Source organism: Mobula hypostoma, chromosome 9, assembly GCF_963921235.1.
Source record: "Mobula hypostoma chromosome 9, sMobHyp1.1, whole genome shotgun sequence".
Taxonomy (NCBI): Eukaryota; Metazoa; Chordata; class Chondrichthyes; order Myliobatiformes; family Myliobatidae; genus Mobula; species Mobula hypostoma.
The window spans coordinates 20344530-20368263 of record NC_086105.1 but is presented as its reverse complement, the minus strand read 5'-3'; the positions used below and the strand labels follow the sequence as shown (position 1 = coordinate 20368263).

The 23734-nt window shown below is 40.3% G+C and overlaps 1 protein-coding gene across 1 annotated transcript in view; it reads left to right on the top strand.

Annotated features, from left to right (window-relative positions):
• cftr (CF transmembrane conductance regulator) overlaps positions 1-22020 on the top strand; it is a 152430-nt gene extending 130410 nt beyond the window's left edge. Inside the window, exons 21-27 of the mRNA XM_063057835.1 lie at positions 1333-1433; positions 5006-5242; positions 7200-7355; positions 7827-7916; positions 12821-12993; positions 13946-14051; positions 19666-22020. Coding sequence (XP_062913905.1) covers positions 1333-1433; positions 5006-5242; positions 7200-7355; positions 7827-7916; positions 12821-12993; positions 13946-14051; positions 19666-19872 — 1070 coding nt within the window. The 3' untranslated portion in view covers positions 19873-22020. The remainder of the gene's footprint in view (positions 1-1332; positions 1434-5005; positions 5243-7199; positions 7356-7826; positions 7917-12820; positions 12994-13945; positions 14052-19665) is intronic.
• The last annotated feature ends 1714 nt before the right edge of the window (positions 22021-23734 follow it).

Here is a 23734-nt window from a genome sequence, read left to right as displayed (position 1 = left end):
TCTTTCCTCACAAAGTCCCTACAAGTTGTCTCTACTTGCGCTCCAACCTCCCCATCCTCTGCCTGTTCACTTTGGTTCCCACAACCCCCCCACAAATCGAGTTTAATCCCTCCCCAATAACATTAGCAAACCTCCCCGCCAGGATATTGGTACCCCTCAGATTCAAGTGCAACCCGTCCTGTTTGTACAGGTTACACCTGCCCCAGAAGAGGTCCCAATGATCCAAAATTCTGAATCCCTGGCCATGCTCCAATCCTTCAGCCATGCATTTATCCCCCACCTCATTCTATTCCTATACTCACTGTTGCGTGGCTCAGGCAGCAGTCCGGAGATTACTACCTTTGAAGTCCTGCTTCTCAGCTTCCTTCCTAACTCCTTGTATTCTGCTTTCAGGATCTCCACCCTTTTTCTACCTATGTAGTTGGTACCAATTTGTACCACGACCTCTGGCTGCTCACCCTCCCATTTCAAGATATTGTGGACATGCTCAGAAACATAACGAACCCTGGCCGCTGGGAGACAAACTACCATCCTTGTTTCTTGGTTATGTACGTCATTGCCTACCAAAAAAAAAAATCCCAGTAAATTCCAAGAAAAATCTCACTCGGCCAAATTTTAGTAAGAATGTCTAAACAAAGATTTCAGCTTTTATATTACTTACACTGAGTAATTTTACCATCCTTTAACTTCTCATTCTAAAGCAACAGTTGGATCTTATTGCCTTATTCTCACTCCCCTATCAGTTATTTTCTATTGGTTTCTTCAGCATTTATTGACCCTTTGTTTGCCATGTATTTATGATTACTTTAGAATGGGGGCAGAAGTGAAAGGCTGGGGATCTTTCCTAAAGCTTACATATCATTTTAAGATGTTAATTGTGAAACATAAGTCTCTGCATTTTAGATGCAGTTTTAATAATTTTTTCACCGATGATGTCTCTTCCACCTTTGTGATTTTGATTCACTTTGTTGCAAATTAGTTCATTACCTAAATAATAATAACACTTTCATTTAATCAATAATTTTACTAACATCTCTAATTTAAAATTAAGCCTTAATTACCCAGTGCAATGGTTATTTCATTACTTGCTTCCAGCTGCTTTGTTTAAATCACCCAAGGATATTAAGGAATATATTTGCAAATAATCCTTCTTAATACCTTCATATGCATGAAATACTGATGAAATTTGCATCATTGTTTGGGATATATGCATAATTTTTCTACCTAATGTGATTATTTAAGTCATACATTAAAGCTTTAACATCAACCTCATGTGCAGAGAAATTGGTGGAGAATTACAGAGTCTTATGAATTTACATTTATTTTCTTCAGATGTCAAGGAAGGAAGAGTTGGAATTATCCTCACCTTAGCTATGAACATCATGAGCACTCTTCAATGGGCTGTTAATTCAAGCATAGATGTGGATAGTCTGGTAAAAAAAAATCATGACATGTTCTAAATTTCTTATGTACAATCTTTTGGTAGAATATTGCTAAGTAATCTTATAAAATGCAACAATCCAATGTAAATGGATTGAAAATGTAAAATGCATGTGAATACACATTGACTGAAAGTTCAGAACTTCCATGTTTCTGTAGGAACGGAAACCTAGTGGCAGCCAAATAGAGAAATGCCAGGTGGTCACCATGGTGTTGTTATTATTCACAGCAAATTTCCAGCCTATTAAAAATGGGAAAGTTGAAAGAGTAAAGAAGATAATGGCACAGGCAACAACATTAAAAGTACTGCATTGCAACACTCTCAAAATTCTGGAGAAACTCGGCAGGTCGGGCAGCGACTATGGAAAAGAAAGTTGATGTTTTGGGCTGAGGCCCTTTTTAGAACTGGACAGGAATGGGGGAGATATCAGAATTAAAATATGGGGGAGGGGAAGGAGGATTAACTAGAAGTTGATATGTGAAGCTAGGTGGGTGGGAAAGGTAATGGTCCGGAGAAGAGGGAATCTGATAGGAGAGGAGAGTGGACCAGAGGAGGAAGGAAAGAAGGAGGGGCACCAGAGGGTGGTGATAGGCAGGTGAGGATAAGTGGTAAGACACCAGATGGAGAAGAGAAGAAGATGGAAGTGGAGGAGGGACAAAAATTTACTGGAAGGAGAAATCGATGTTTATGCCCTCAGGTTGGAGGCTACCTAGACAGAACTTGAGGTGTTGCTCCTCCATCCTCATTGTGGCAAAAGTGGAGGCCATGGATTGAAATATTGGAATAGGAATTGGGGTGGGAATCAAAATGGTTGGTCACTGGGAATTTCTACTTTTGGCAGATGGATCGGAGGTGCTTGATAAAGTGGTCCCCCAGTTTACATTAGGTCTCACCAATGTGGAGGAGTCTGCATTGGGAGCGCCAGGTACAATAGATGATCCCAACAGATTCCCAGGTGAAGTGTTGCCCCACCTAGAAGGTCTGTTTGGGGCCCTGAATGGAGGTGAATGGGCTAGTGTAGGATTTTTGTCACTTGCAAGGATATGTGCCAAGTGGTAGATAAGTAGGGAGGGACGAATGGACAAGGAAATCACAGATGGAGTGATCCTTGTGGAAAGTAGAGAGTGGGGGAGAGATAAAGATGCTGGTAGGATCCCACTGAACATAGAACATAGAAATCTAAATCACATTACAGGCCCTTTGGCCCACAATGATGTGCCGATTATGTAACCTACTCCAGAAACTACCCAGAATTTCCCTACGGCATTGCCCTCTATTTTTCTCAGCTCCATGTACCTATCTAAGAGTCTCTTAAAAGACCCCATTGTATCGGCCGCCGCCACTGTCGCCGGCAGTGCATTCCACATACCCACCACTCTCTGTGTGAAGAGCTTACCCCTGACATCCCCTTGGTACCTACTTCCAAACACTTTAAAACTATGCCCCCTTGGGTTAGCCATTTCAGCCCTGTGGATAAGCCTCTGGCTATCCACATGATTATCTTATACACCTCTGTCAGGTCACTTCTCATCCTCCGTCGCTCCAAGTAGAAAAAGGCCAAGTTCATTCAGCCTATTCTCATAAGGCATGCTCTCCAATCCAGGCAACATCCTTGCAAATCTTCTCTGCACTGTCTCTGTAGTATCCACAACCTTCCCGTAGTGAGGTGACCAGAACTGAACACAGTACTGCAAGTGGGGTCTGATCAAGGTCTTATATAGCTGTAACATTACCTCCTGGCTCTTGAACTCAATCCCATGGTTGATGAATGCCAACACACCATATGCCTTCTTAACAACACTGTCAACCTGTGCAGCAGCTTTGAGTGTCCTATGGACATGGACCCCAAGATCTCTCTGATCCTCCACACTGCCAAGAGTCTTACCTTTAATACTATATTCTGTTTTCACATTTGACCTAACAAAATTAACTACTTCACATTTATCTGGGTTCAAGTCCATCTGCCACTTCTCAGCCCAGTTTTGAATCCTATCGATGTCCCATTGTAACCTCTGACAACCCTCCAGACTATCCACAACAGCCCCAACCTTTGTGTCATCAGCAAACTTACTAATCTACCCATCTACTTCTTCATTCAGGTCTTTTATAAAAATCACAAAGAGGAGGGGTCTCATAACAGATCCCTGCAGAGCACCACTGGTCACCAATCACCGCACAGAATACCAAACATCTGTAACTACCCTTTGCCTTCTGTGGGCAAGCCAATTCTAGATCCAGAAAGTAAGACCTCCTTGGATCCCATGCCTCATTACTTTCTGGAGGAACCTTGCATGGGGAACCTTATCAAATGCCTTACTGAAATCCATATACGCTACATCCACTGCTCTACCTTCATCAATGTGTTTTGTTACATCCTCAAAGAATTCAATCAGGCTCGTAAGGCACGACCTGGTCCTTAACAAAGCCATGCTGACTATCTCCAAAAACTTCCCCACCACTGAAGTAAGACTCACTGGTGTATAATTTCCTGGGTCATCTCTACTCCCTTTCTTGAACAAGGGCACAATGTTTGCAGCCTTCCAATCCTCTGGTACTTCTCCTGTCCCTATTGATGATGCAAAGATCATGGCCAGAGGCTCAGCAATCTGATGGCGGAAGTTGCAGAAAATGATGTGTTTAATGTGGAGACTTATGGGGTGGTAGGTGTGAACAAGAGAAACTCTAACCCTGTTAAAGCAGTGGGAAAATGGGATGTGCACAGATGTCTGGGAAATGGAAGAGATTTGGGTGAGGGCAGCATCAATGGTGCAGGAAGTGAAACCTGGTTTCTGAAGGAGGAAGACATCTCTGATGTTCTGGAAAGGAACGCTTCATCTTGGGAACAAATGTGGCAGAGACAAAGGAAATCAGAAAAGGGAATAGCATTTTTGCAGGAGACAGGGTGAGAAGAGGAATAGTCAAGATAGCTGTGGGAATTGGTAGGCTTACAAAAGATATCAGTAATCAGTTTGTCTCCAGAGAATGGAGGCAGAGAGATTGAGAAAGTGGAGGGAGGTGTCACAAATGGACCAAGTGATTTTAAGGGTAGGGTGGAAGTTGGAGGCAAAGCTGGTGAAATTGACGAGCTCAGCATGGGTGCATGAAATAACAACAATGCAGTTGTCAAGATAGTGCAAAAGAAGTTGGGGTGCTGAATTGTTCATGGTGGCTTTTATTTCGTTGTTTCTTTACACTGACCATACAATTTGAAGTATTAATTACTTCATGACTACCTGCTGCATTTTCCACCTGAGATGTTCTAACTTAACAACTCCCAGTTTTTTATGTATAAATGATGATAATTCTTGGTTTTGCAAATTGATCTTAGGAACTAATATCCATTAAGACCCTTTTTTCTTTATCTGGCATCATAACCCTGTTTGTAATGGATAAGTAAAAGCTGACTTTTATAAACACTAAACAAATGAGAAACCTTTGCTCAGTCACTGAATTTTGGTAAACAAAGGTTTTGCAAGTATAAAACGCATTCAACCATAATAATAGGTCAAAGGTACCTTAATTGCAAACACCCATCATGACCTGCAATAATGTTCTTGTCTCTAGATGCGATCTGTAAGCCGTATTTTTAAATACATTGACATACCCCCAGAAGGATCTGAAAACAAGAACCAACATAATGACAACAGCCCATTAGATGCACTTGTGATTGAGAACAAACATCTCAACAGTAAGTGGCCGTCTGGAGGCCAAATGATGGTGAGCAATCTCACAGCCAAGTATACGAATGATGGGCGTGCAGTGCTCCAGGACCTTTCCTTCTCCGTAAATGCAGGACAAAGGGTAAGGTAGTATATATATCCATTTCAATGCAGCAGGCTTCAATGTTCATTGCTTCCAGTTTGTAATTATTTATGTGTTTGCAGAAACACTCAGTATGAATTCTGCAAAGATACCCAGGAAGATGGGATGGTAACTTACAAATATCCATTAGATTTTATTCCTAGAAATTAGGCATTTAGGTTTCAATAAATACATTTAATGTCAGAGAGATGTATACAACATACATCCTGAAATTCTCTTTTTTCACAGACATCCACGAAAACAGAGGAGTGCCCCAAAGAATGAATGGCAGTTAAAACGTTAGAAACCCAAAGCCCATCCCCAACTCCCCCCTCCCATGCACAAGCAGCAGCAAGGTAACGACCCCCCCCCCACCCACCCCACAGGCAAAAAAGCATCAGCACCTCCACCGAGCACTCAAACGTGCAGCAAAGCATCAATAAAGACACAGACTTGTAGTACCTCAAAGACTACTCATTCACCCAGTAATTCAACATACCACAGGTTCTCCCTCTCCCTAATAAAGGAAAAAGAGGTGTCCCTGTTTCACAGTGAGAGGGGAGACATAACAAACAATTTGCTGATTTACGATGTTAAAAGTCTGTTGTGTCACCTTTTCGGAGCTCTGCGCCTGGAGATTTGGCACCAAAGAGGTGCAGCTCTCCGGGCACACAACACTCAGCAGATAACCCGCTGCTCCCGTTGTTCTGTGTTCTCCCACAACGCTTCAGTCAGGGGCACTGGCCTAGAATAAGTATATCTCCAGAGCCACGAAACCTGAAGGCGCTCTCATCTTCCAGGCTGCGTCCTTGGGATATAAAAAAGCAGCCGGTTGTGAGGCCCTAAAGACTGAAGTGAATATTCTGAAAACTGACATAGACTCAATAATCCAAATAGGTTTCTTCATTTCCATAAAGAAAGTCTGAAATAAACTATAACTTAAAGAAGCTTCAAGCTGGTATCTTGATAATTAGCATTCAGAGATTTAATTAATCCTTTTTTGTTGAATTTAATTACCAGGTAATTGCTTGTTAAATATTAAATATTAACATGTAATAATTTTTAAATGACATTCCTTAAATGCTGGACACGTAGTTTACTAGTAATTTCAGACGTTTAGAAATTGATGCCCTTTTCACATGAATCCCTTTTGTGCAGGACTGATTACTTTTGCTATAACTTCTGTTCTTACTCTGCACGCTGTAAATAAATATGGGATTCCTTTTAAATGTCAGACCCATTTATAAGACCAATAGACTTCCATAAGGTTCAAAGATTCAAAGTAGATATATTATCAAAGTATGTATACAGTATACAACCGTGAGATTAATCTTCCCACAGACTGTCATGAAACAAAGAAAGAAAACCATGATAACACGCACAAAATGCTAGAGGAACTCAGCAGGCCAGGCATCATTGATGGAAAAGCGTAAATAAACTGTCAATATTCAGGCCTAGACCCTTTGAAAGACTGTGGACAAGTCCTGATGAAAGGTCTCAGCCCGAAATGTCGACTGTTTACTCTTTTCCATAGATGCTGCCTGGCCTGTCGAGTTCCTCTCCAGCATTTTGTGTGTGTTGCCTTGGATTTCCAACAACTGCAGATTTTCTCGTGTTTAACAAAACTATGGAACCTGTTCAAAGAAAAACATCAAACTCTCAAAACAAAGAAATAAATAGTACTTAAATATTTTAGGTTCTATCATGCACAGTGTGCACAGCTTTGTAGTGAAATTGTGACTTTCATTCACTTGCCATTGGCACTATCACAAGTTCACCTTGTAAACCCTAGGGCAAAAATCAAAAAAAAATTGTTGCTATTTGTTTTATAATTCACTTCTGAGGCAATGAAAACTCATTTCTTTTACGATCACACTTCTGCTTTGTAATTGTTACTTCTACATATTCATTCAGATATGGATTCTGTTTTTAAAGCATTGTGCTTTGAACATGATAGGTTGGACTGCTCGGACGGACAGGCGCTGGGAAAAGCACATTACTTTCTGCATTTTTGCGTCTGCTGTCCACCGAAGGGGAGATACAGATTGATGGAATCTCCTGGGACTCAGTCTCTCTGCAAAAGTGGAGGAAAGCATTTGGTGTCATCCCACAGGTAATGTTTTCAGATGTGGTTACACCATTTAAATACCTGTAATTTCAATATTACCATCAGTCATAACCTTGATTGATTGCTTTTGGTAATGACCTTGGTACTTTTGTATGAGTCGTGTGAAATTATTAGCAGTAGATGAAAGGTAAAATTAGAAAAGGAGGTATGTGGATTCAAGATATAAACTTCAATAACTTTTCTTACATAGCAGGTGTTTCAAGAAAGTGCCATTTTTATCAAATTCCAGCGTGTTTGAAATTGTATACACAAATATTGTAGAACAATGTCAGCAATTGGCACAGAAACACAACTCTGCTATGCTATTGCTTCCTTAAGCAGGAGCGCCTGAACCAAATAACCTGTTCTTCCATTCGAACTATCATTGTTGACATAATGATGATGTCCTTCAAAACTGAAGTAAATCTGCACAAAGCCTCTCAGAAAACAACTGTTATTTAATATTCCACCTTACAGAAAGTCTTTGTGTTCTCTGGGACCTTCCGGAAGAATCTAGATCCTTATGAACAGTGGACTGATGAGGAGATCTGGAAAGTCACTGAAGAGGTACATCATAAATCACTCAGTTATAAATAGGACACTTTATTCATTATCTTGGATGGAATAAAGCTGAAATTGGTATATCCAATTTCAAAATAAATAACTGCAATATGATTGATTTTTGCCACGCTGTAAATAACCTGCTTTTTAGAGTTAAAAATGACTATACATTAGAGAATATTTTCCCAGGCTCAAAGCATGATTATTTCTTGCACTGCATTCATCTACTGGGTTCACTTTGAGCAGAATGTCATCAATTTTACTGAATATATAGAATCAATCTAACAGTCTTAGACTTAATTTTTCTCAGGTAAACAATGCCAGGAAACATTCCTAATCCAGTTTTCAATTTTATTTTCCAGTGCATTTCATAAAAGATAGAATATAATAAAATTTTCTCAGTTACTTTGATTCTTTATTGGTAAATAATCTGTTGTTATTATCCAAAGTCAACCAAATATTCAATGTAAAGTATTATTGTTTAGTCTAGTACTGTTCAAACCTGTTATCTACAAATATATATTTCTTGCATGTTTGTTCATAATAATTAGCAAAAATTTCAGTTGTTTTTCACTCTAACAGGAATGTAACCTGTATTGACTCATGAATCTAGAAAATTTTGAGGGAGAATGGGTAATTTAACACAAGACAGGGATATCCATCGGTCTGAAATATTCGCGATAATTACTTATTTTATAGCAGGTTTCCATATACACAGTCAATGGCCACTTTATCAGTCACATCTCATTAATGCAAATACTGTATCTAATCTGGCAATCATGTGGCAATAACTCAATGTGTAAAAACATACAGACATGGTCAAGAGGTCCAGTTGTTGTTCAGACCAAGCACCAGAATGAGGAAGAAATGTGATCAAAGTGACCTTGACTGTGGATTTTTCATGCTAGAGTGGTTTATGTATCTTAGAAACTACTGATTTCCTGGGATTTACACACACAACAAGCTCTAGAGTTTACGGAGAAGTGTGCAAACATCAAAAGTCATCCAGTACGTGGCTGTTCTATGAATAAAGTTGCCTTGTTGATGATAGAGGTCAGAGGATAAAGGCCAGACTGGTTCAAGCTGACAGAAAAGCGACAGAAACTCAAATAACCACATGTTACAATAGTGGTGCGCAGAAGAGCATCTCTGAACTCTCATATCTTTTAGAACAAAGATGAGGAGGTACAGGAGGTACCTAATAAAGTGGCCACTGAGTGTATGTTGCTGTGAGTTTTGTTGTTAACCCTAACCCCAGTGTGAGGGAGGACAATGTTTAGCTCAAATCTTGAAGAAAGTTACTCATAAAGAAGTGGTGTACAGCAGCATGTTGATGTCTGGGTTTGTTCTCAACTTGGATCCAATTAATATGGGATTGGTATTGTCCAGTAATAGTCCAGGTAGAAGTCAGCCTGACCTGCCAAAATGAATGCAATGTTTTCAGACAAAAAAACACAGATACTTCAGAATTTCAAATAAGGTTTGGAACTGACAAGTGTCACCAAGGCAGAAAGTGAAATATTAGGAGGTGGACTGTGTTAGAATAGCTTTTCCCACTCTGACTTTACATAGGAGAAGAATTAGGCCATTCAGCCCATCAAATTTTCTCTGCCACTTGATCATGTCTGACTTATTCTTCCTGTCAAAGCTATTCTTCTGCCTTCTCCTTGTAGACACCCTCAGTAAGCAAGAACCTTTAAAATTCCACTTTAAATATACCCAAATGATCTAACTTCCACAGCTGACTATGACAATGAATTCTTCTGATTCACCACACTCTGGCTAAAGAAATTCCTCCTCATCTCTGTTCTAAAGGAGCGTTCTTCTATTCTGAGGCTGCATCCTCTGGTCCTAGACTCTCCAACTATAGAAAACATCCTCTCCATGTCCACTTTATCTGGCACTTTCAATATTCGGAAGGTTTCAATGAGATACCTCGTTGTTCTTCAAAACTGCAGCAAGCACAGGACCAGAGCCATCAAATGCACCTCATACATTAACCCTTTCATTCCCAGAATCGTTTTGATAAACCTCCTCTCGAACGCGCCCCCCCCCCAATGCAAGTACATCCTATCTTAGATATGTGGCCTAAAACTGCTCACAATACTCCAAATCAGGGCTAACCAATGTTTTATAAAGTTTCAAAATGACATCCTTGTTTTTATATTTTACTACTCTTGAAATGAATGCTAACATTGTAATTGCCTTCCTTACTATTGACTCAACCCGCAAGTTAACCTTTTGATAATCCCGCACAAGGACTCTCAAAAGTTTGTACCCAAGTCCCTTTGCATCTCCAATTTCTGAACTTGCTCCCTGTTTAGGAAATAGTCTACACCTTTATTCATTCTAACGAAGTGCAAGACCATACACTGCCCTACACTATATTTCATTGGTCATTCCTTTGGCCATTCTCCTCAACTGTCCAAGTCCTTCTGCAGTCTCCCGTTTCCTCAACACTTATTTTTTTCATCCAGGTCAATGATATGTAGCGTGAAAAGTAGCAGACTCAACACTAATAGAGTACCTCTAGTCACTGACAGCCAATCAGAAAAAGTCCTCTTTATTTCCACTCTTTGTCTTCAGCCAGTCAACCAACCCTCTGTTCATGCTATTATCTTTCCTGTAATAACATGGGCTCTTATCTTGTTTAGGTAAGATTAGATTAGATTAGATTTATTAGTGACATGCACATAAAGACATGCAGTGAGATGTTTACAAAGAACATAGTCTGTGGATCTACGTCATGGGGCAAGCCCACAAGTTGCACCATTCTTTCGGTGCCAACATGGCATGCAGCCAACATACAACAATACAGACACATCAGCAGCAAAACAAACCCCCTTCCTACTCTCCCCTCGCCCAATGGGACTCACTGGCACTTGTCCTTGGGCCCTACTGACTGTGGTCCTTGACTTTATGGATTGCAGATCTTTATCTTCAGCACCTGCCAATCCTACCTCCATCTTTGAGGATCATGGGAATCTGATGTCTGGAATTTCCGACCCACCTTGTGTCCCCAGACCTGTCCTGCATGGTCCTCTGATCTTGGGATTCACTGACTTCGGGGTCACTGGCCCTTGTCGTTGGGGTCTGCTGACCTTGGTCATTGACCATGGCAGTTACTGGCCTTCACCCTCATGTACGGCACAATGTCAGATGCCTTCTGAAAATCCAAGTAAACAGCTTCTATTTACTCTCTTTTGTCTATGCTAACAAAAGCCAAAAGATTTGTTGGCCAAGATTTTCCCTGAAGGAAATTATGCCGACTCTGGCGCTTATTTTTTCACATACTTCCATATACCCCAGAACCTCATCCTTAATAGTGGACTCTAACATCTTGCCAAACACTGAAATCAGGCAAATTGGCCTCTAATTTTGCCTCCTTTCTTAAAGAGTGGAATGACTTTGCAATTTTCCAGAGCTTTGGAACCATTCCAGATTCTAATGATTCTTGAAGAATCACTAGTAATGCTTCCAGAATCTCTTTAGCTATCTCTTTCAGAATGCTGGGGTGTAGTCCATTTGGTCCAGGTGGTAGCACCTTCTCCTTAGTAATAGCAATACACTCACTTCTGTCCCCTGTCACTGTCGAATTTCCTACATACTGCAGGTGTCTTCCACAGATAATTAAAGACTTATTATAATGCAATGTAATGCCATCCAATGAATTTGGATGCCACTAAGCATTATAGAACTGTATCACTGCAATCGCCTATTTTAGCTTCATCAGTCCACAGGACTTGTTTCTAAAATGCATCAGGCTTGTTTAGATGTTCCTTTGAACCTTTTGAATAGAACTTTTTGGCCGCAATGAGCAAAGGTATGTTTGGAGAAAAAAGGGTGCAAAATTTCATGAAGAGAACCCCTCTCCAACCGTTGAGCACGGGGGTGGATCGATCATGCTTTGGGCTTGTGTTGCAGCCAGTGGCACGGGGAAAATTTACTGGGAGAGGGAAGAATGAATTCAAATAAATACCAGCAAATTCTGGAAGCAAACATCACACTGTCTGTAAAAAGCCGAAAATGAAAAGAGGATGGCTTCTACAACAGGATAATAATCCTAAACACAACTCAAAATCTACAATGGACTACCTCAAGAGGCACAAGCTGAAGGTTTTTCCATGGCCCTCACAGTCCCCTGACCTAAACATCATCGAGAATCTGTGGATAGACCTCAAAAGATCAGTGCATGCAAGACGGCCCAAGAATCTCACAGAACTAGAAGCCTTTTGCAAGGAAGGATGGGTGAAAATCCCCCAAACAAGAAATGAAAGACTCTTAGCTGACTACAAAAAGCATTTACAAGCTGTGATACTTGCCGAAGGGGGTGTTACTAAGTACTGACCATGCAGGGTGCCCAAACTTTTGCTTCGGGCACTTTTCTTTTTTTGTTATTTTGAAACTGTAAAAGATGGAAATAAAAAAGTTTTCTTGCTTAAAATATTAAGGAAATGTGTCATCTTTAACCTTATGCCTTTTGGAAATCAGTTCATCTTTTACTCGCTTAGCTATTCACAATTACAGAAATTTTGACCAGGGTTGCCCAAACTTTTGTATGCCACTGTGACTTAGGAGCTAAAATAAATAACCTTTATTGTGGTGAAAAACAAACTTGTGAAGCTCACATATTACACTTTTTTATATTCAAAATTGTGTCTTCTTACTTCAAACTAATTGCAATGTTAGACAAAAACTCATAGGCTAAATGAGACAATAGATATTTTTATGAAGGAAACTATAAAAATGGTTATTTATTTTTATAGTTACCCTCATAAAAAGGTATCTGTGCCAACAGTGAAATATAAGTAAATTCCCATTGAATTCAAAAGCTCTATTCAGCTTTTATTACTTTTATGTATTATAATCTGAGTTTGAATGAGCTCCTAATGTTTATTATATTACTGTAGGTTGGCTTGAAATCAATGATTGAACAATTTCCAGATAATCTCAACTTTGTTTTGGTGGATGGTGGCTATATCCTCAGCAATGGGCACAAACAACTCATGTGTTTGGCTCGATCCATTCTCAGCAAAGCCAAAATCCTGTTGCTTGACGAACCTACAGCTCATCTGGACCCTGTGTAAGTCAACATATTGAGTCTCAAGGAATTGGTAAAATGGTGACTTTTTACTTATTTATTAATTTCTCGTGATGTCAGGGCCACTCACTTTCTAAAGCCCAAGGTGGCGGTGGGATATCTCATTGAACTAGTAAATCCTTTAGGTTAAGCTACTTCCACAATGCAGTTGTGTAAAGTAAACAGTCGCAGCACTAGGCCAAGGTAAGGGCTTGCTCATGATCTGAACCTGGAGATATTGCATTTAACTAGTCTGAAACCAAGCTCATTTCTGAAGACCAACAAGCCCATAGAAGGCCAAATGAAAGACAAGACTTGTACATAAACATGAGACAGTCTGCAGATGCCAAAAATCCAAAGCAACATGCACAAAATGCTGGAGGAATTCAGCAGATTAGGCAGTATCTATGGAAAGAATAGATAGTGGACATTTCGGGCCAAGACCTACCTTCAGGACTGAGAAGAAAAGGAGAAGGTGCCAGAATAGAAAGGCTGGGGAGGGGAAGAAGGCTAGTTAGAAGGTGATAGGTGAAGCCAGGTGGTTGGGAAAAGTCAACGACTGGAGAAGGAATCTGATAGGAGAGAAGAGTGGTCCATAGGAGAAAGGGAAGGAGGAAATGACCCAGGGAAAATGTATATGCTGATGAGAAGATATTAAAGATAAAATAAATTATACATAATTTTGTCCTCTTTTGTGTCTCTCTCATCTTTAAGTTAATATATTTATGACACTATTGAATTTCAATATCTGTGTTTGTGCCATGATTATTAATAATTTTATTCAAAAAATTTGAAATGAAAATATATTTGAAATAGGCAAGTATGGCTCACTATTTAGAAGAATGACAATCTCAAATGATACTAATATTATTTGAAATCATGTCCATTGCTTGAGAAATAATTGAGATACGCTATAAAATGACAATATGGAATTTAAGTCTTCTTCTTTCAACAGGACATTCCAAATCATAAGGAAGACACTTAAGCATACATTTTCAAATTGTACCGTTATACTCTCAGAACATAGGATAGAAGCTCTCCTTGAATGCCAGCAATTTTTGGTATGTCCTTTTGTGTCTCATCTGTTTCTTGTGTTATCTGGGCAAGGCATTTTCATGTGAAGCAGAGCATAATACAGAATGTGTATAGGTGCAAAGGTCAAATACTGTATCTCTTGGCAGGAACAGAGAAATCTGGCTTAAACATTATATACTGTAGCTCTGTGGTAAAACATGATGTTCATAATAAAACTGATCCTGTAGAAAATACCTGTCAGATTACCCCATGCTCTCTTTTTCATTATCATTCCTTTTGTCATTTGATCACTCCTGCCTCCCATCGTATCATGGATTCTCTCCTTAGTTCACTCCAATTCTTTTTCGTCCATAGCACCATCATACTTTCTAATCTATAGCTTTTTCCCAGTTCTGATGAAAAGTCATCAGGCTAACTCCCTCCATTGACATCGCTTGTTTTGCTGGGTATATCCTCATTAAGGTCATTGATAGAGATAGAAAGCAAAATTTCTACCTTTATGCTGGAGGAACTCAGCAGGTCAGGCAGCATCTATGGAAATGAATAAATAGTCGACATTTCGGACTGAGACCCTTCTTCAGGACTGGAAAGGAAGGGGCAAGATGCCAGAATAAAAAGGTGGGGGGAGAGGAAGGAGGACAAGCTAGGAGGTGATAGGTGGAGCCAGGTGGATGGGAAAAGTAAACGGCAGGAGAAGGAGGAATCTGATAGGAGAGGTGAGTGGACTATTAGAGAAAGGAAAGCAGGAGGGGCAACAGGGGGGAGTGAGAGGTATGCGAAGAGAAAAGGTAAGAGGCCAGAGTGGGGAATTTAAGAAGAGGGCACGGGAGGCAACCTTTTTTTTAACTGGAAGGAGAAAGCGATTTTCATGCCATCAGGTTGGAGGCTACGCAGATGGAATATGAGGTGTTGCTCCTCCACCCTGAGAGTGGCCTCATCATGGCAAAAGAGGAGGCAGTGGACCAACATGTCGGAATGGGAATAGAGATAGGAGATAGGATGGGTTATGTGCCAGGAAGGAGATTAGTGGGGAGGGACAAATGGACGAGAGGATCACAGAGAGAGGGATTTCTGTGGAAAGCTGAAAATGAGGGGAGGAAGGATCTCATTGAACATAGCGGAAGTTACGGAGAATGAGGTGCTGAATGTGATGGCTCATGAGGTGGTTGGTGAGCACAAGAGGCTTCTCTGTCAATCTGTGCATAATTTTTCTCTGCAACAGTAAGGGGGTGTGATCAAAATGCTATGGGGTGTTCACTTCCATCACTCATAACATGTGACATGACTGCACCTGAGACGTCACACGTGAGCTTCACTGGACAATGTGGATTATATTGTGAGAGTACAGTGTCTGACATCACCACTTCCTTTGTCTTTTGGAAAGCTACCTTACACTTGGAATTGACAAATCCTACAAAGGAACATGACTGTGGCACATTCTTTGGCCTTGAGGCACCAACCACTGCATGAATTTGACTAGCAGCCAGAGAAGGAATATCTGCACATGGACCAAAAATTGACATTGGGGTGATGATCTGTCAGTAGTGTAAATCATTGACTAAAGAGGAATTAATGGAATTTCTGAACTCCAAAAGCAATTGCGAGTGCTTCCTGTTCAATCTGGACATAGCAGCTTTCTGCTTGCTTAATTTCCTTGATGTGACAGTGGCAATGGCATGATGAGTGAGATAACAGCCTCCATACCATGTGTCACAGGCCAACTATAGAGGCAATGACCGGTCGAAGTGTGTGAGTGCTTCAGATTGTGACAAAGCTGTTCTGGCATTTTTAAAAGCCCCTTCACAGTGATCTGTCCGCTGCCAGGGTGTTGATTTATTTAAAAGCTCTTGAAGTGGCTTCAGCATGCTAGCTAGGTTAGGAAGAAATTTTACATAGTATGTTAGAATCCTAAGAAAGATCTCAATTGACTTGCATTCTGTGGTGATGGAGCCTCCATGATTGCCTTCACCTTTGGTGCCTTGTGAAGCCCTGAGTTGTCAATCACATGGTCCAAATATTCAACTGAAGGTCAGAAGAACTCACTCTTCTCCTTTTGGACCCTTAGCCCATATTCATTGAGTCTTTGAGTGGTAACATCCATGTTTTTTAGGTGCTCACACTCATTTTCCCCAGTAATACCTTATGAGTAAGTCAACCAAATAGCATTACACCCCTGTTGACCCAAACAGGATCTCGTCCGTTGCTCGCTGAAAAAGTGCGGGAGTTGAGGCAATGCCAAAGGGAAGTCTTCGGTACTTGAACATTCCTTTCTGAGTCAGTGTGGTCAACAGTTCCTGTGACTCTGGCTCCACATGTATCTGCAAGCACGCTTGCCACAAATCAATCTTGCTAAATGTCTGTCCTCTGGCCGATCCTGCAGGAAGGTCACCAATAAGGGGAAGAGGGTATTGTTCAGCCGTAATAATTGAGTTAATGGTTACCTTGGGGAAGTCTCCACAAAGCCTTAAGATCCATCCCTTTTTGGGACAGGAACCACTGGAGTTGCCCATTTACTTACATCCACTGGTTCCAATACCTTACTCTGGACCAGTCTTTCCAATTCTCCATTGAATACATATGTGTATTTCTTCAATAGACCAGTGCTCCCACCAGTAAGTGCACCTCATATCAGTTGAGTTTGAACTGCTGCATTGATGAGCAGCCCAGAAGCACTGGATATCTACCTTTAGCAAGGTTCAGTGGAAATTTCTTTCTCTGTCTGTTAATCTCCATTGTAACATGTTACCACTCCCCTCATTGGGTCAACCTCATTAGTGTAGGACTTTAAAGTCAATCTTGCCCTTTCTGGGATGAGATGCTGCAATTTCTCCGTGTAAGCTGTCTCTGACACCAGCAATACTGCAGCACCCGTGTCCACCTGCATCCATTCCGTGACTCCAGCTTCTCACACGGTCACCCAATAGCCGTCATTGTGTCCTGAAACAGATAAAACATGAAAAGCTTCTTTAACTACAGAGTGAAAGTCACTCAGTCCATCCTCAGTATGTTCCATCTTGTTCGCTGTTTTTCCAAAAGTTATTTTTCTTTATTAAAGTGATTTTTTTTTAACTTTTACAGACATAGCCACTACGTTCCCTTTTTGCCACACTTCAGCAATCTAAATCCTTATACCAGCATTCTTTTACTGAATGCCCAGTTTTGCCATAATGGTAACATTAATTCCCAATAAGTGTTTTATTCTTAAAGTCAATAGAAACTTTATGATCTTGGGAAGATGTGCTTGATAGCTGTGCTTCTTTAGCTGCCATCTTCATAGTTGTACTAATCTCAAATGCCTTCTGTAATGTTAGTCAGTCTTCTGTACGCAAGTATTTCTGAATTGCCTCACGACGCAGACTGCATACGAGTCTATCACATAATGTGTCATTCATCAACTGCCCAAAATAACGTCAATTGCTTCAGCACTACCACAAAATATGAAATAGACTCGACTTCCTCTTGATTCCTTTTATGAAATCTGAACTTCCCAGCAATAATCAAAGGTTTAGGTGACTAGTGGTTCTTTAAGACTTTAACTATGTCCTCATAAGGCAGGTTGCACTAGACAGCGTAATAAATTAAATGTTTTTGCACCCATCACAGCCAGAAAAGTAGGAACACGAATATCATCTGAAATTTGATTTGCCGGAGCAAAATATTCAAATGTTTCAGTGTATGATCTCCATTGCTCTGTTGTTTCATCATATGGCCCCATACTTCTAAACATTTCACCATGTTCAAACACAGTTATGTACCAGAACAGCTGACTTGTCTTATCCATCTCCCTCTCCCTCCCTTATCTATTTTATTTAGCCATCCCGTTTTCGTTCTCTCCCCTTGGATTCTTCACTCACCATGCTCCCTGTGGCCATTTTCTTTTTGTTCACACACATTTTACACTGCCAGTGTTGCACACATATTTTTCTTGCCGAAAGGAACAAAACAATAAATATCACATGAGGACTTCTCAACTCATGGCCAGTTGCTATATTTGTGGTACTGGGAAGCTGGGTGCCCGTGAATAACACAGATGAGGGACGTTAGGGTGAGGATCAAATGAGCAGCGGTTTATTTTTAATTGTGAGTCATCTACCCAGAATGCACTCTCACATTACGCTCAGTACGTGACACACAGGGAAGCTTGACAGCAATTCATAAAGGTCAAAATATACATAACATTTCCTTCCATGCACATACCTCTGTAAGCGACCAAGATGTTACATCTTCCCATTTACATCCCCCCTCGCCTCCATTCAGGGCCCCAAACAGTCCTTCCAAGTGAGGCAACACTTCACCTGCAAATCTGTTGGGGTTGCCTATTGTATCCAGTGCTCCTGATGCGGCAGCCTCTACATTGGTGAAACCCAACACCAATTGGGGTCCACTTTCTTGAGCACTTCTGCCCTATCCACCAAAAGTAGAATTTTCTGGTGACCAACCGTCTTAATACCTATTCTGTTCCTACATGTTGGTACATGGCCTCCTCTTTTGCCTCAGTGAGACCACTCTCAGGGTGGAGGAGCAAAAGTCTTGTATATATGGGTAGCCTCGAACCCAATGGATGAAAATCGATTTCCTTTTCCCACTCTGGCTCTTAACTCTTCTCCTCATCTGCCTATCGCTTCCCCCTGGTGACCCTCCTTCTTCCCTTTCTCCCATTGTCCTGTCTCCTCACATCAGATTCCTTCTTCTCCAGCCCTTTACCTTTCCCACCCCCTGGCTTCACCTATCATCTTCCAGCTAGTCCTCCTTCTCCTCCACACACCTTTTCATTCTGGCATTTCCCCCTTCCTTTCCTGTCCCAAGGAAAGATCTTGGCTTGAAACGTTGATGTTTTATTGATTTCCATTGATGCTGCTTGACCTACTGATTTCCATCAGCATTTTGTGTGTTTTGCTCTGGATTTCCAGCATCTATAAAATCTTTTGTGTTTAACATTAGATATTGCTCATTTTCCTGAAAGGTTTGACAAGTTACCTGACTTGCAGTTTTGTTCCCCCATTCCCCCTTAAATGTGCAAATTTTCAATTCATCTGAAATACCAGGAAAGATCAGCTTCTCTGTGAGACATATTTTCTGATCACTTCCACTTTAATACTGCCAAAAATATCATTTTAAGGCGTGGTATCAACAGAGCCAGTACCTTGAGCATATTTTGTGGTGTTTTATTATTGTTTCCCTAATATCCCTTGAAAAGAAATGTATTTCCTTAAAGATTTGAACTAAATAACCAGAGATCTTTTCCCTGGGTGGAAATGGCTAATTTGAGAGGGATGTAACTTCAAGGTAATTGGTAGAAAGTATATGGGGATGTCAGAGGTAATTTTTTTACACCGATTGGTAAATGCATGTAATGTGCTGCCAGGGGAGGTGGTAGAGGCAGATAAACGAGGGACATCTAAGAGACTTAGATATGCACATAAATGATAGAAAAATACAGACCTATGTGAGAAGGAAGAGTTGGATTGATTTTGAAATAGATTAAAGGATCTGTACAACATAGTGTGCTGCACTGTTCTATGTGAAATAGATTTTTCTTTTAGAAACTCATTATACAAAATGAAATTTGTTACTTTCTCAATGGAAGATGACAAATGAGAGACTCCTTTGTCTAATCATTGATTGTGTGTTTAATTTTAGGTAATTGAGGGATGTTCAGTCAAACAATTTGATGCTCTGCAGAAGCTTCTCACTGAAGCAAACCTTTTCAAGCAGGTCTTTGGACATTCGGACCGTGCAAAGCTCTTTACAGCTCATAGACGGAACTCAAGCAAAAGGAAAACGCGACCTAAAATAACTGCCTTACAGGAGGAGGCAGAAGAAGACCTCCAAGAAACAAGGCTATGAAGCTACAAAGACCAAAATGCACAAAGTTCTCTCGAATCTATTGAAAGCAGAGAGCTTCACAACTGCAGAATACTGGCTCTGCAATATTCCTAGCAAACTGGCGGTTATATAACTGTATCCTGTTCAAATCTTCATGAACTATTAGGTTAATATATGTAACTACTTATTTACATTGAAATTACTCAACAAGTGACTTATGTAGGACCTAGTATATTAGACTAATCTTCCAAACTTGGCAAAGCTCTATTGCAATTATGGCTCTTCCATCCTATGATTCAACTATCTTCCATTGCTACCATAATAGGAGCTTTATCAATCACCTGTCCTGTGATATCACCATAGATCTTGTCTTTTGGGGAGATTACTGGCGGTGGAAACAAAGTCTTTGACTGCAACCAACTTGAGAGTCTTACATTTGCACACAATATTTGCTGACAAGTACTATGATCTTCATTTATGAACTGCTCCAGTAAAGACAGGAAACACAGGAAAGGTCAGAAAACTTCCACAAGCAGAGATGCATCATTGTTCTGAAGTATTGTTCTTTATGTGGCTCTATTTTTTTTAAATATAAATAGTATGTAGGTGAAAGACAACCATGTATTTTTAAATACATATTTCAAATTGTAGCCCTTGCCCAGGCGAGGGTAAAATTTCACTTTAATACAAAAATTTTAAATGCATGCTTTGTATGTATTCATTGATCACTGGAGAGTATTTTGTAGTCATCAGACTCCTGAAAAAGGTCAAAGTTATAGATACAGTATGGAAAGAGGTCCTTCAGCCTATTGTAAACCACCCATTTACACTAATCCTATATTAATTCCATATTTTATTCTCCCCACTGTCCAATTCATCTACACACTGGGGAAATCTTAATGTCTAATTAACTTACCTGTGGGACTTAGGAGGAAGTCCATCTAGCTACATGTATTCTCTGAGGCACTGATTGACCTTATGCCTCTGGCACTGTACCACTGTGCAGACAATTTGCCTTCTCCAAAGCATTATATATATTTTTAAAGCAGTTATCTTTGGAATGTGTGATCAGGACACAGCCAGCATCTATTTCCTATGACCTCTTGCCCATGAGGTTGTGGTGTTTCTGCCATATTTGATAGGAAGTCCCAAGATTTTGTCCTTCTGTCATCACATTTTATAGAAAATTGTTACAGTTCAAAACTAATCTTTAAAAGTTGGATTTTTTATATATATTTGGACATTTATAATAAGTGTGTTTAATATTTAAAAGGGGAAATCAATTGCACTGTAAACAAGTGTATACTATATAACTAATCAATATTTTAAGAAATATCTCCATTAGCTAATGCTAGGAATTCTTTAATTCTGTTGTATAAGAAATAGGACTATAAATTATTCAATACAGAGCCTAGTTTACCTTACCCTAAACTTAGAACTGCCTACATGTTAGGCCTAGCACAAATAGTTCAAAAGCAAGAAAATAGTCATAAGTTTTACTATTGTTATTGTATGACCAAGGCATTGGGCAAAATTCATGTTCAGATAGTTAATGTACATTGGTGACTTTATTTAATCACTTTGAAATATGTGAAACAAAAATTGTGCATGAAATAAAAATATTTATCTGTACAAATGCCATATAAGCTGATTTATTGTTACGTTGGACATATCTCTACGCATTCTTCATATTCAAGCTGAAAAATTAAATGGGCAAGATTTGGCTTAATAATAAATATTGGGTGATATCGGTGACATGTACATTTCCAACAGGTTAACCATCTCCAAATGTGAGGGTTTTGCACATGTGTGCACCTAGCTGTGCAACTGGGCAGAGGAGGGAAAGCACTCTATCAATCAATATGTGATAGTCAGAACTTCCATACAAGAGGAGATTGTATGGCTGTGACTGTGTGGCTAGGCATCGCTCAAATACCGTCTATAAATTTGCTGATGATACAAACATTGTTGGTAGAATCTCAGGTGGTGATGAGAGGGCGTACAGGAGCAAGATATGCCAACTAGTGAAATTGTGTCGCAGCAACAACCTGGCACTCAATATCAATAAGATGAAAGAGCTGATTGTGGACTTCAGGAAGGGTAAAACAAAGGAACACATACCAATCATAGAGGGATCAGAAGTGGAGAGAGTGAGCAGTTTCAAATTCCTGGGTGTCAAGATATTGGAGGATCTAACCTGGTCCCAATGTATCGATGCAGTTATAAAGAAGGCAAGACAATGGCTATACTTCATTAGGAGTATGAAGCGATTTGGTATGTTAACAAATACACTCAAAAACTTCTATAGATGTACCATGGAGAGCATTCTGACAGGCCGCATCACTGTCTGGTATGGAGGGGCTACTGCACAGGACCGAAAGAAGCTGCAGAAGGTTGGAGCTGACTAGATTTACATCTTGGGTACTAGCCAACAAAGTACCCAGGACATCTTCGAGGAGTGGTGTCTCAGAAAGGCAGCGTCCATTATTAAGGACCTCTAGCACCCAGGACATGCCCTTTTCTCACTGTTACCATCAGGTAGGAGATACAGAAGCCTGAAAGCTCACACTCAGCGATTCAGGAACAGCTTCATCCCCTCTGCCATCTGATTCCCAAATGGACATTGAAGCCTTGAACACTACCTCACTTTTTTAATATACAAACATAGTTATTTGTTTTTTGCATGTTTTTAATCTATTCAAAATATGTATATTCGAACTTATTCTGAATAGATTGAACTGCTGCTAAGTTAACAAATTTCATGACACACGCTGGTGATTCTGATTCTGAATAACAGCAGAATGAGCCTTCACTGCAGCACTAAGACTTTAAGAGTTGCTGATGTAAAGGAAACTATTATTTTTATACTTTTACATTGCGTCAATAGGAGACACTTATTCCATAATGGCCACTTGGAAAGGACGGGCTCCAAGCTCGTACCTTGTTATTAGGTGGAGGACTCCATGGTCCTTCACAGTGACCACAGACTTTCCAGAACAAAGGGCAGCCCAGTAGAGCTGTTAATGAATCACTGTAACAACACTAGCAACATGGCTTCAATTCCACCATTCTGTCGAGAGCTTGGATGATCTCCCCATAAACATGAGGGCTCCCTCCAGTTAACCTGATGGCATAGACATTTTATTTTTAAACTTCCAGTAATTGAACCCTCCCTTCACCATCCCTCTTTCCCATTTCCCTCTCTCATCTCATCTCCTGACCTGCCCATCCCCTCCCTCTGGTGGTGGTACTCCTTCTCTTTCTTCCATTGTCTTCTACTCTCTCCTATCAGATTCCCCCTCCTCCAGTCCTTTATTGCTTTCACCAATCAACTTCCCAGCTCTTTACTTCACTGCTCCCCCTCCCAGTTTCACCTATCACCTACCAGCTTGTACTTCTTCCTCCCCTCAACCCACCTTCTTACTCTGACTCCTCATCTTTTCCAGTCCTGATGAAGGGCCTCTGCCTGAAACATGCCTGTATATTCCTTTCCACAGATGCTGCTTGACTTGCTGAGTTCCTCCAGCATTTTGAGTGTTGCCTCACCTTATGGCAAACTGGCACTATATACCATTTCCTGAGAAGAGGGCAAAGTGAAACATACACATTTCTAAGGCCAGCTATCAACATAGCATTTGAAGTTTGGACATCAGAAGGTAAGACATGGAGTTCCTCATGTACCAGAAGAACTTCTCCGTAATACTCCTTTCCAAAATGACCAGAATGTAGGTTTAAACAAAAAAAAATCTCCCAAACATCAGTTCCTGCTGCCACTGTTTTTATGCCAATTTCTTTTGCAAGGGGGAAGCAGGAGAAAGCATTTTATGGTCATTATGAATGAATTGTTGCCAGTATGTGGAAATTTCGCAACGTAAGAGAAAAT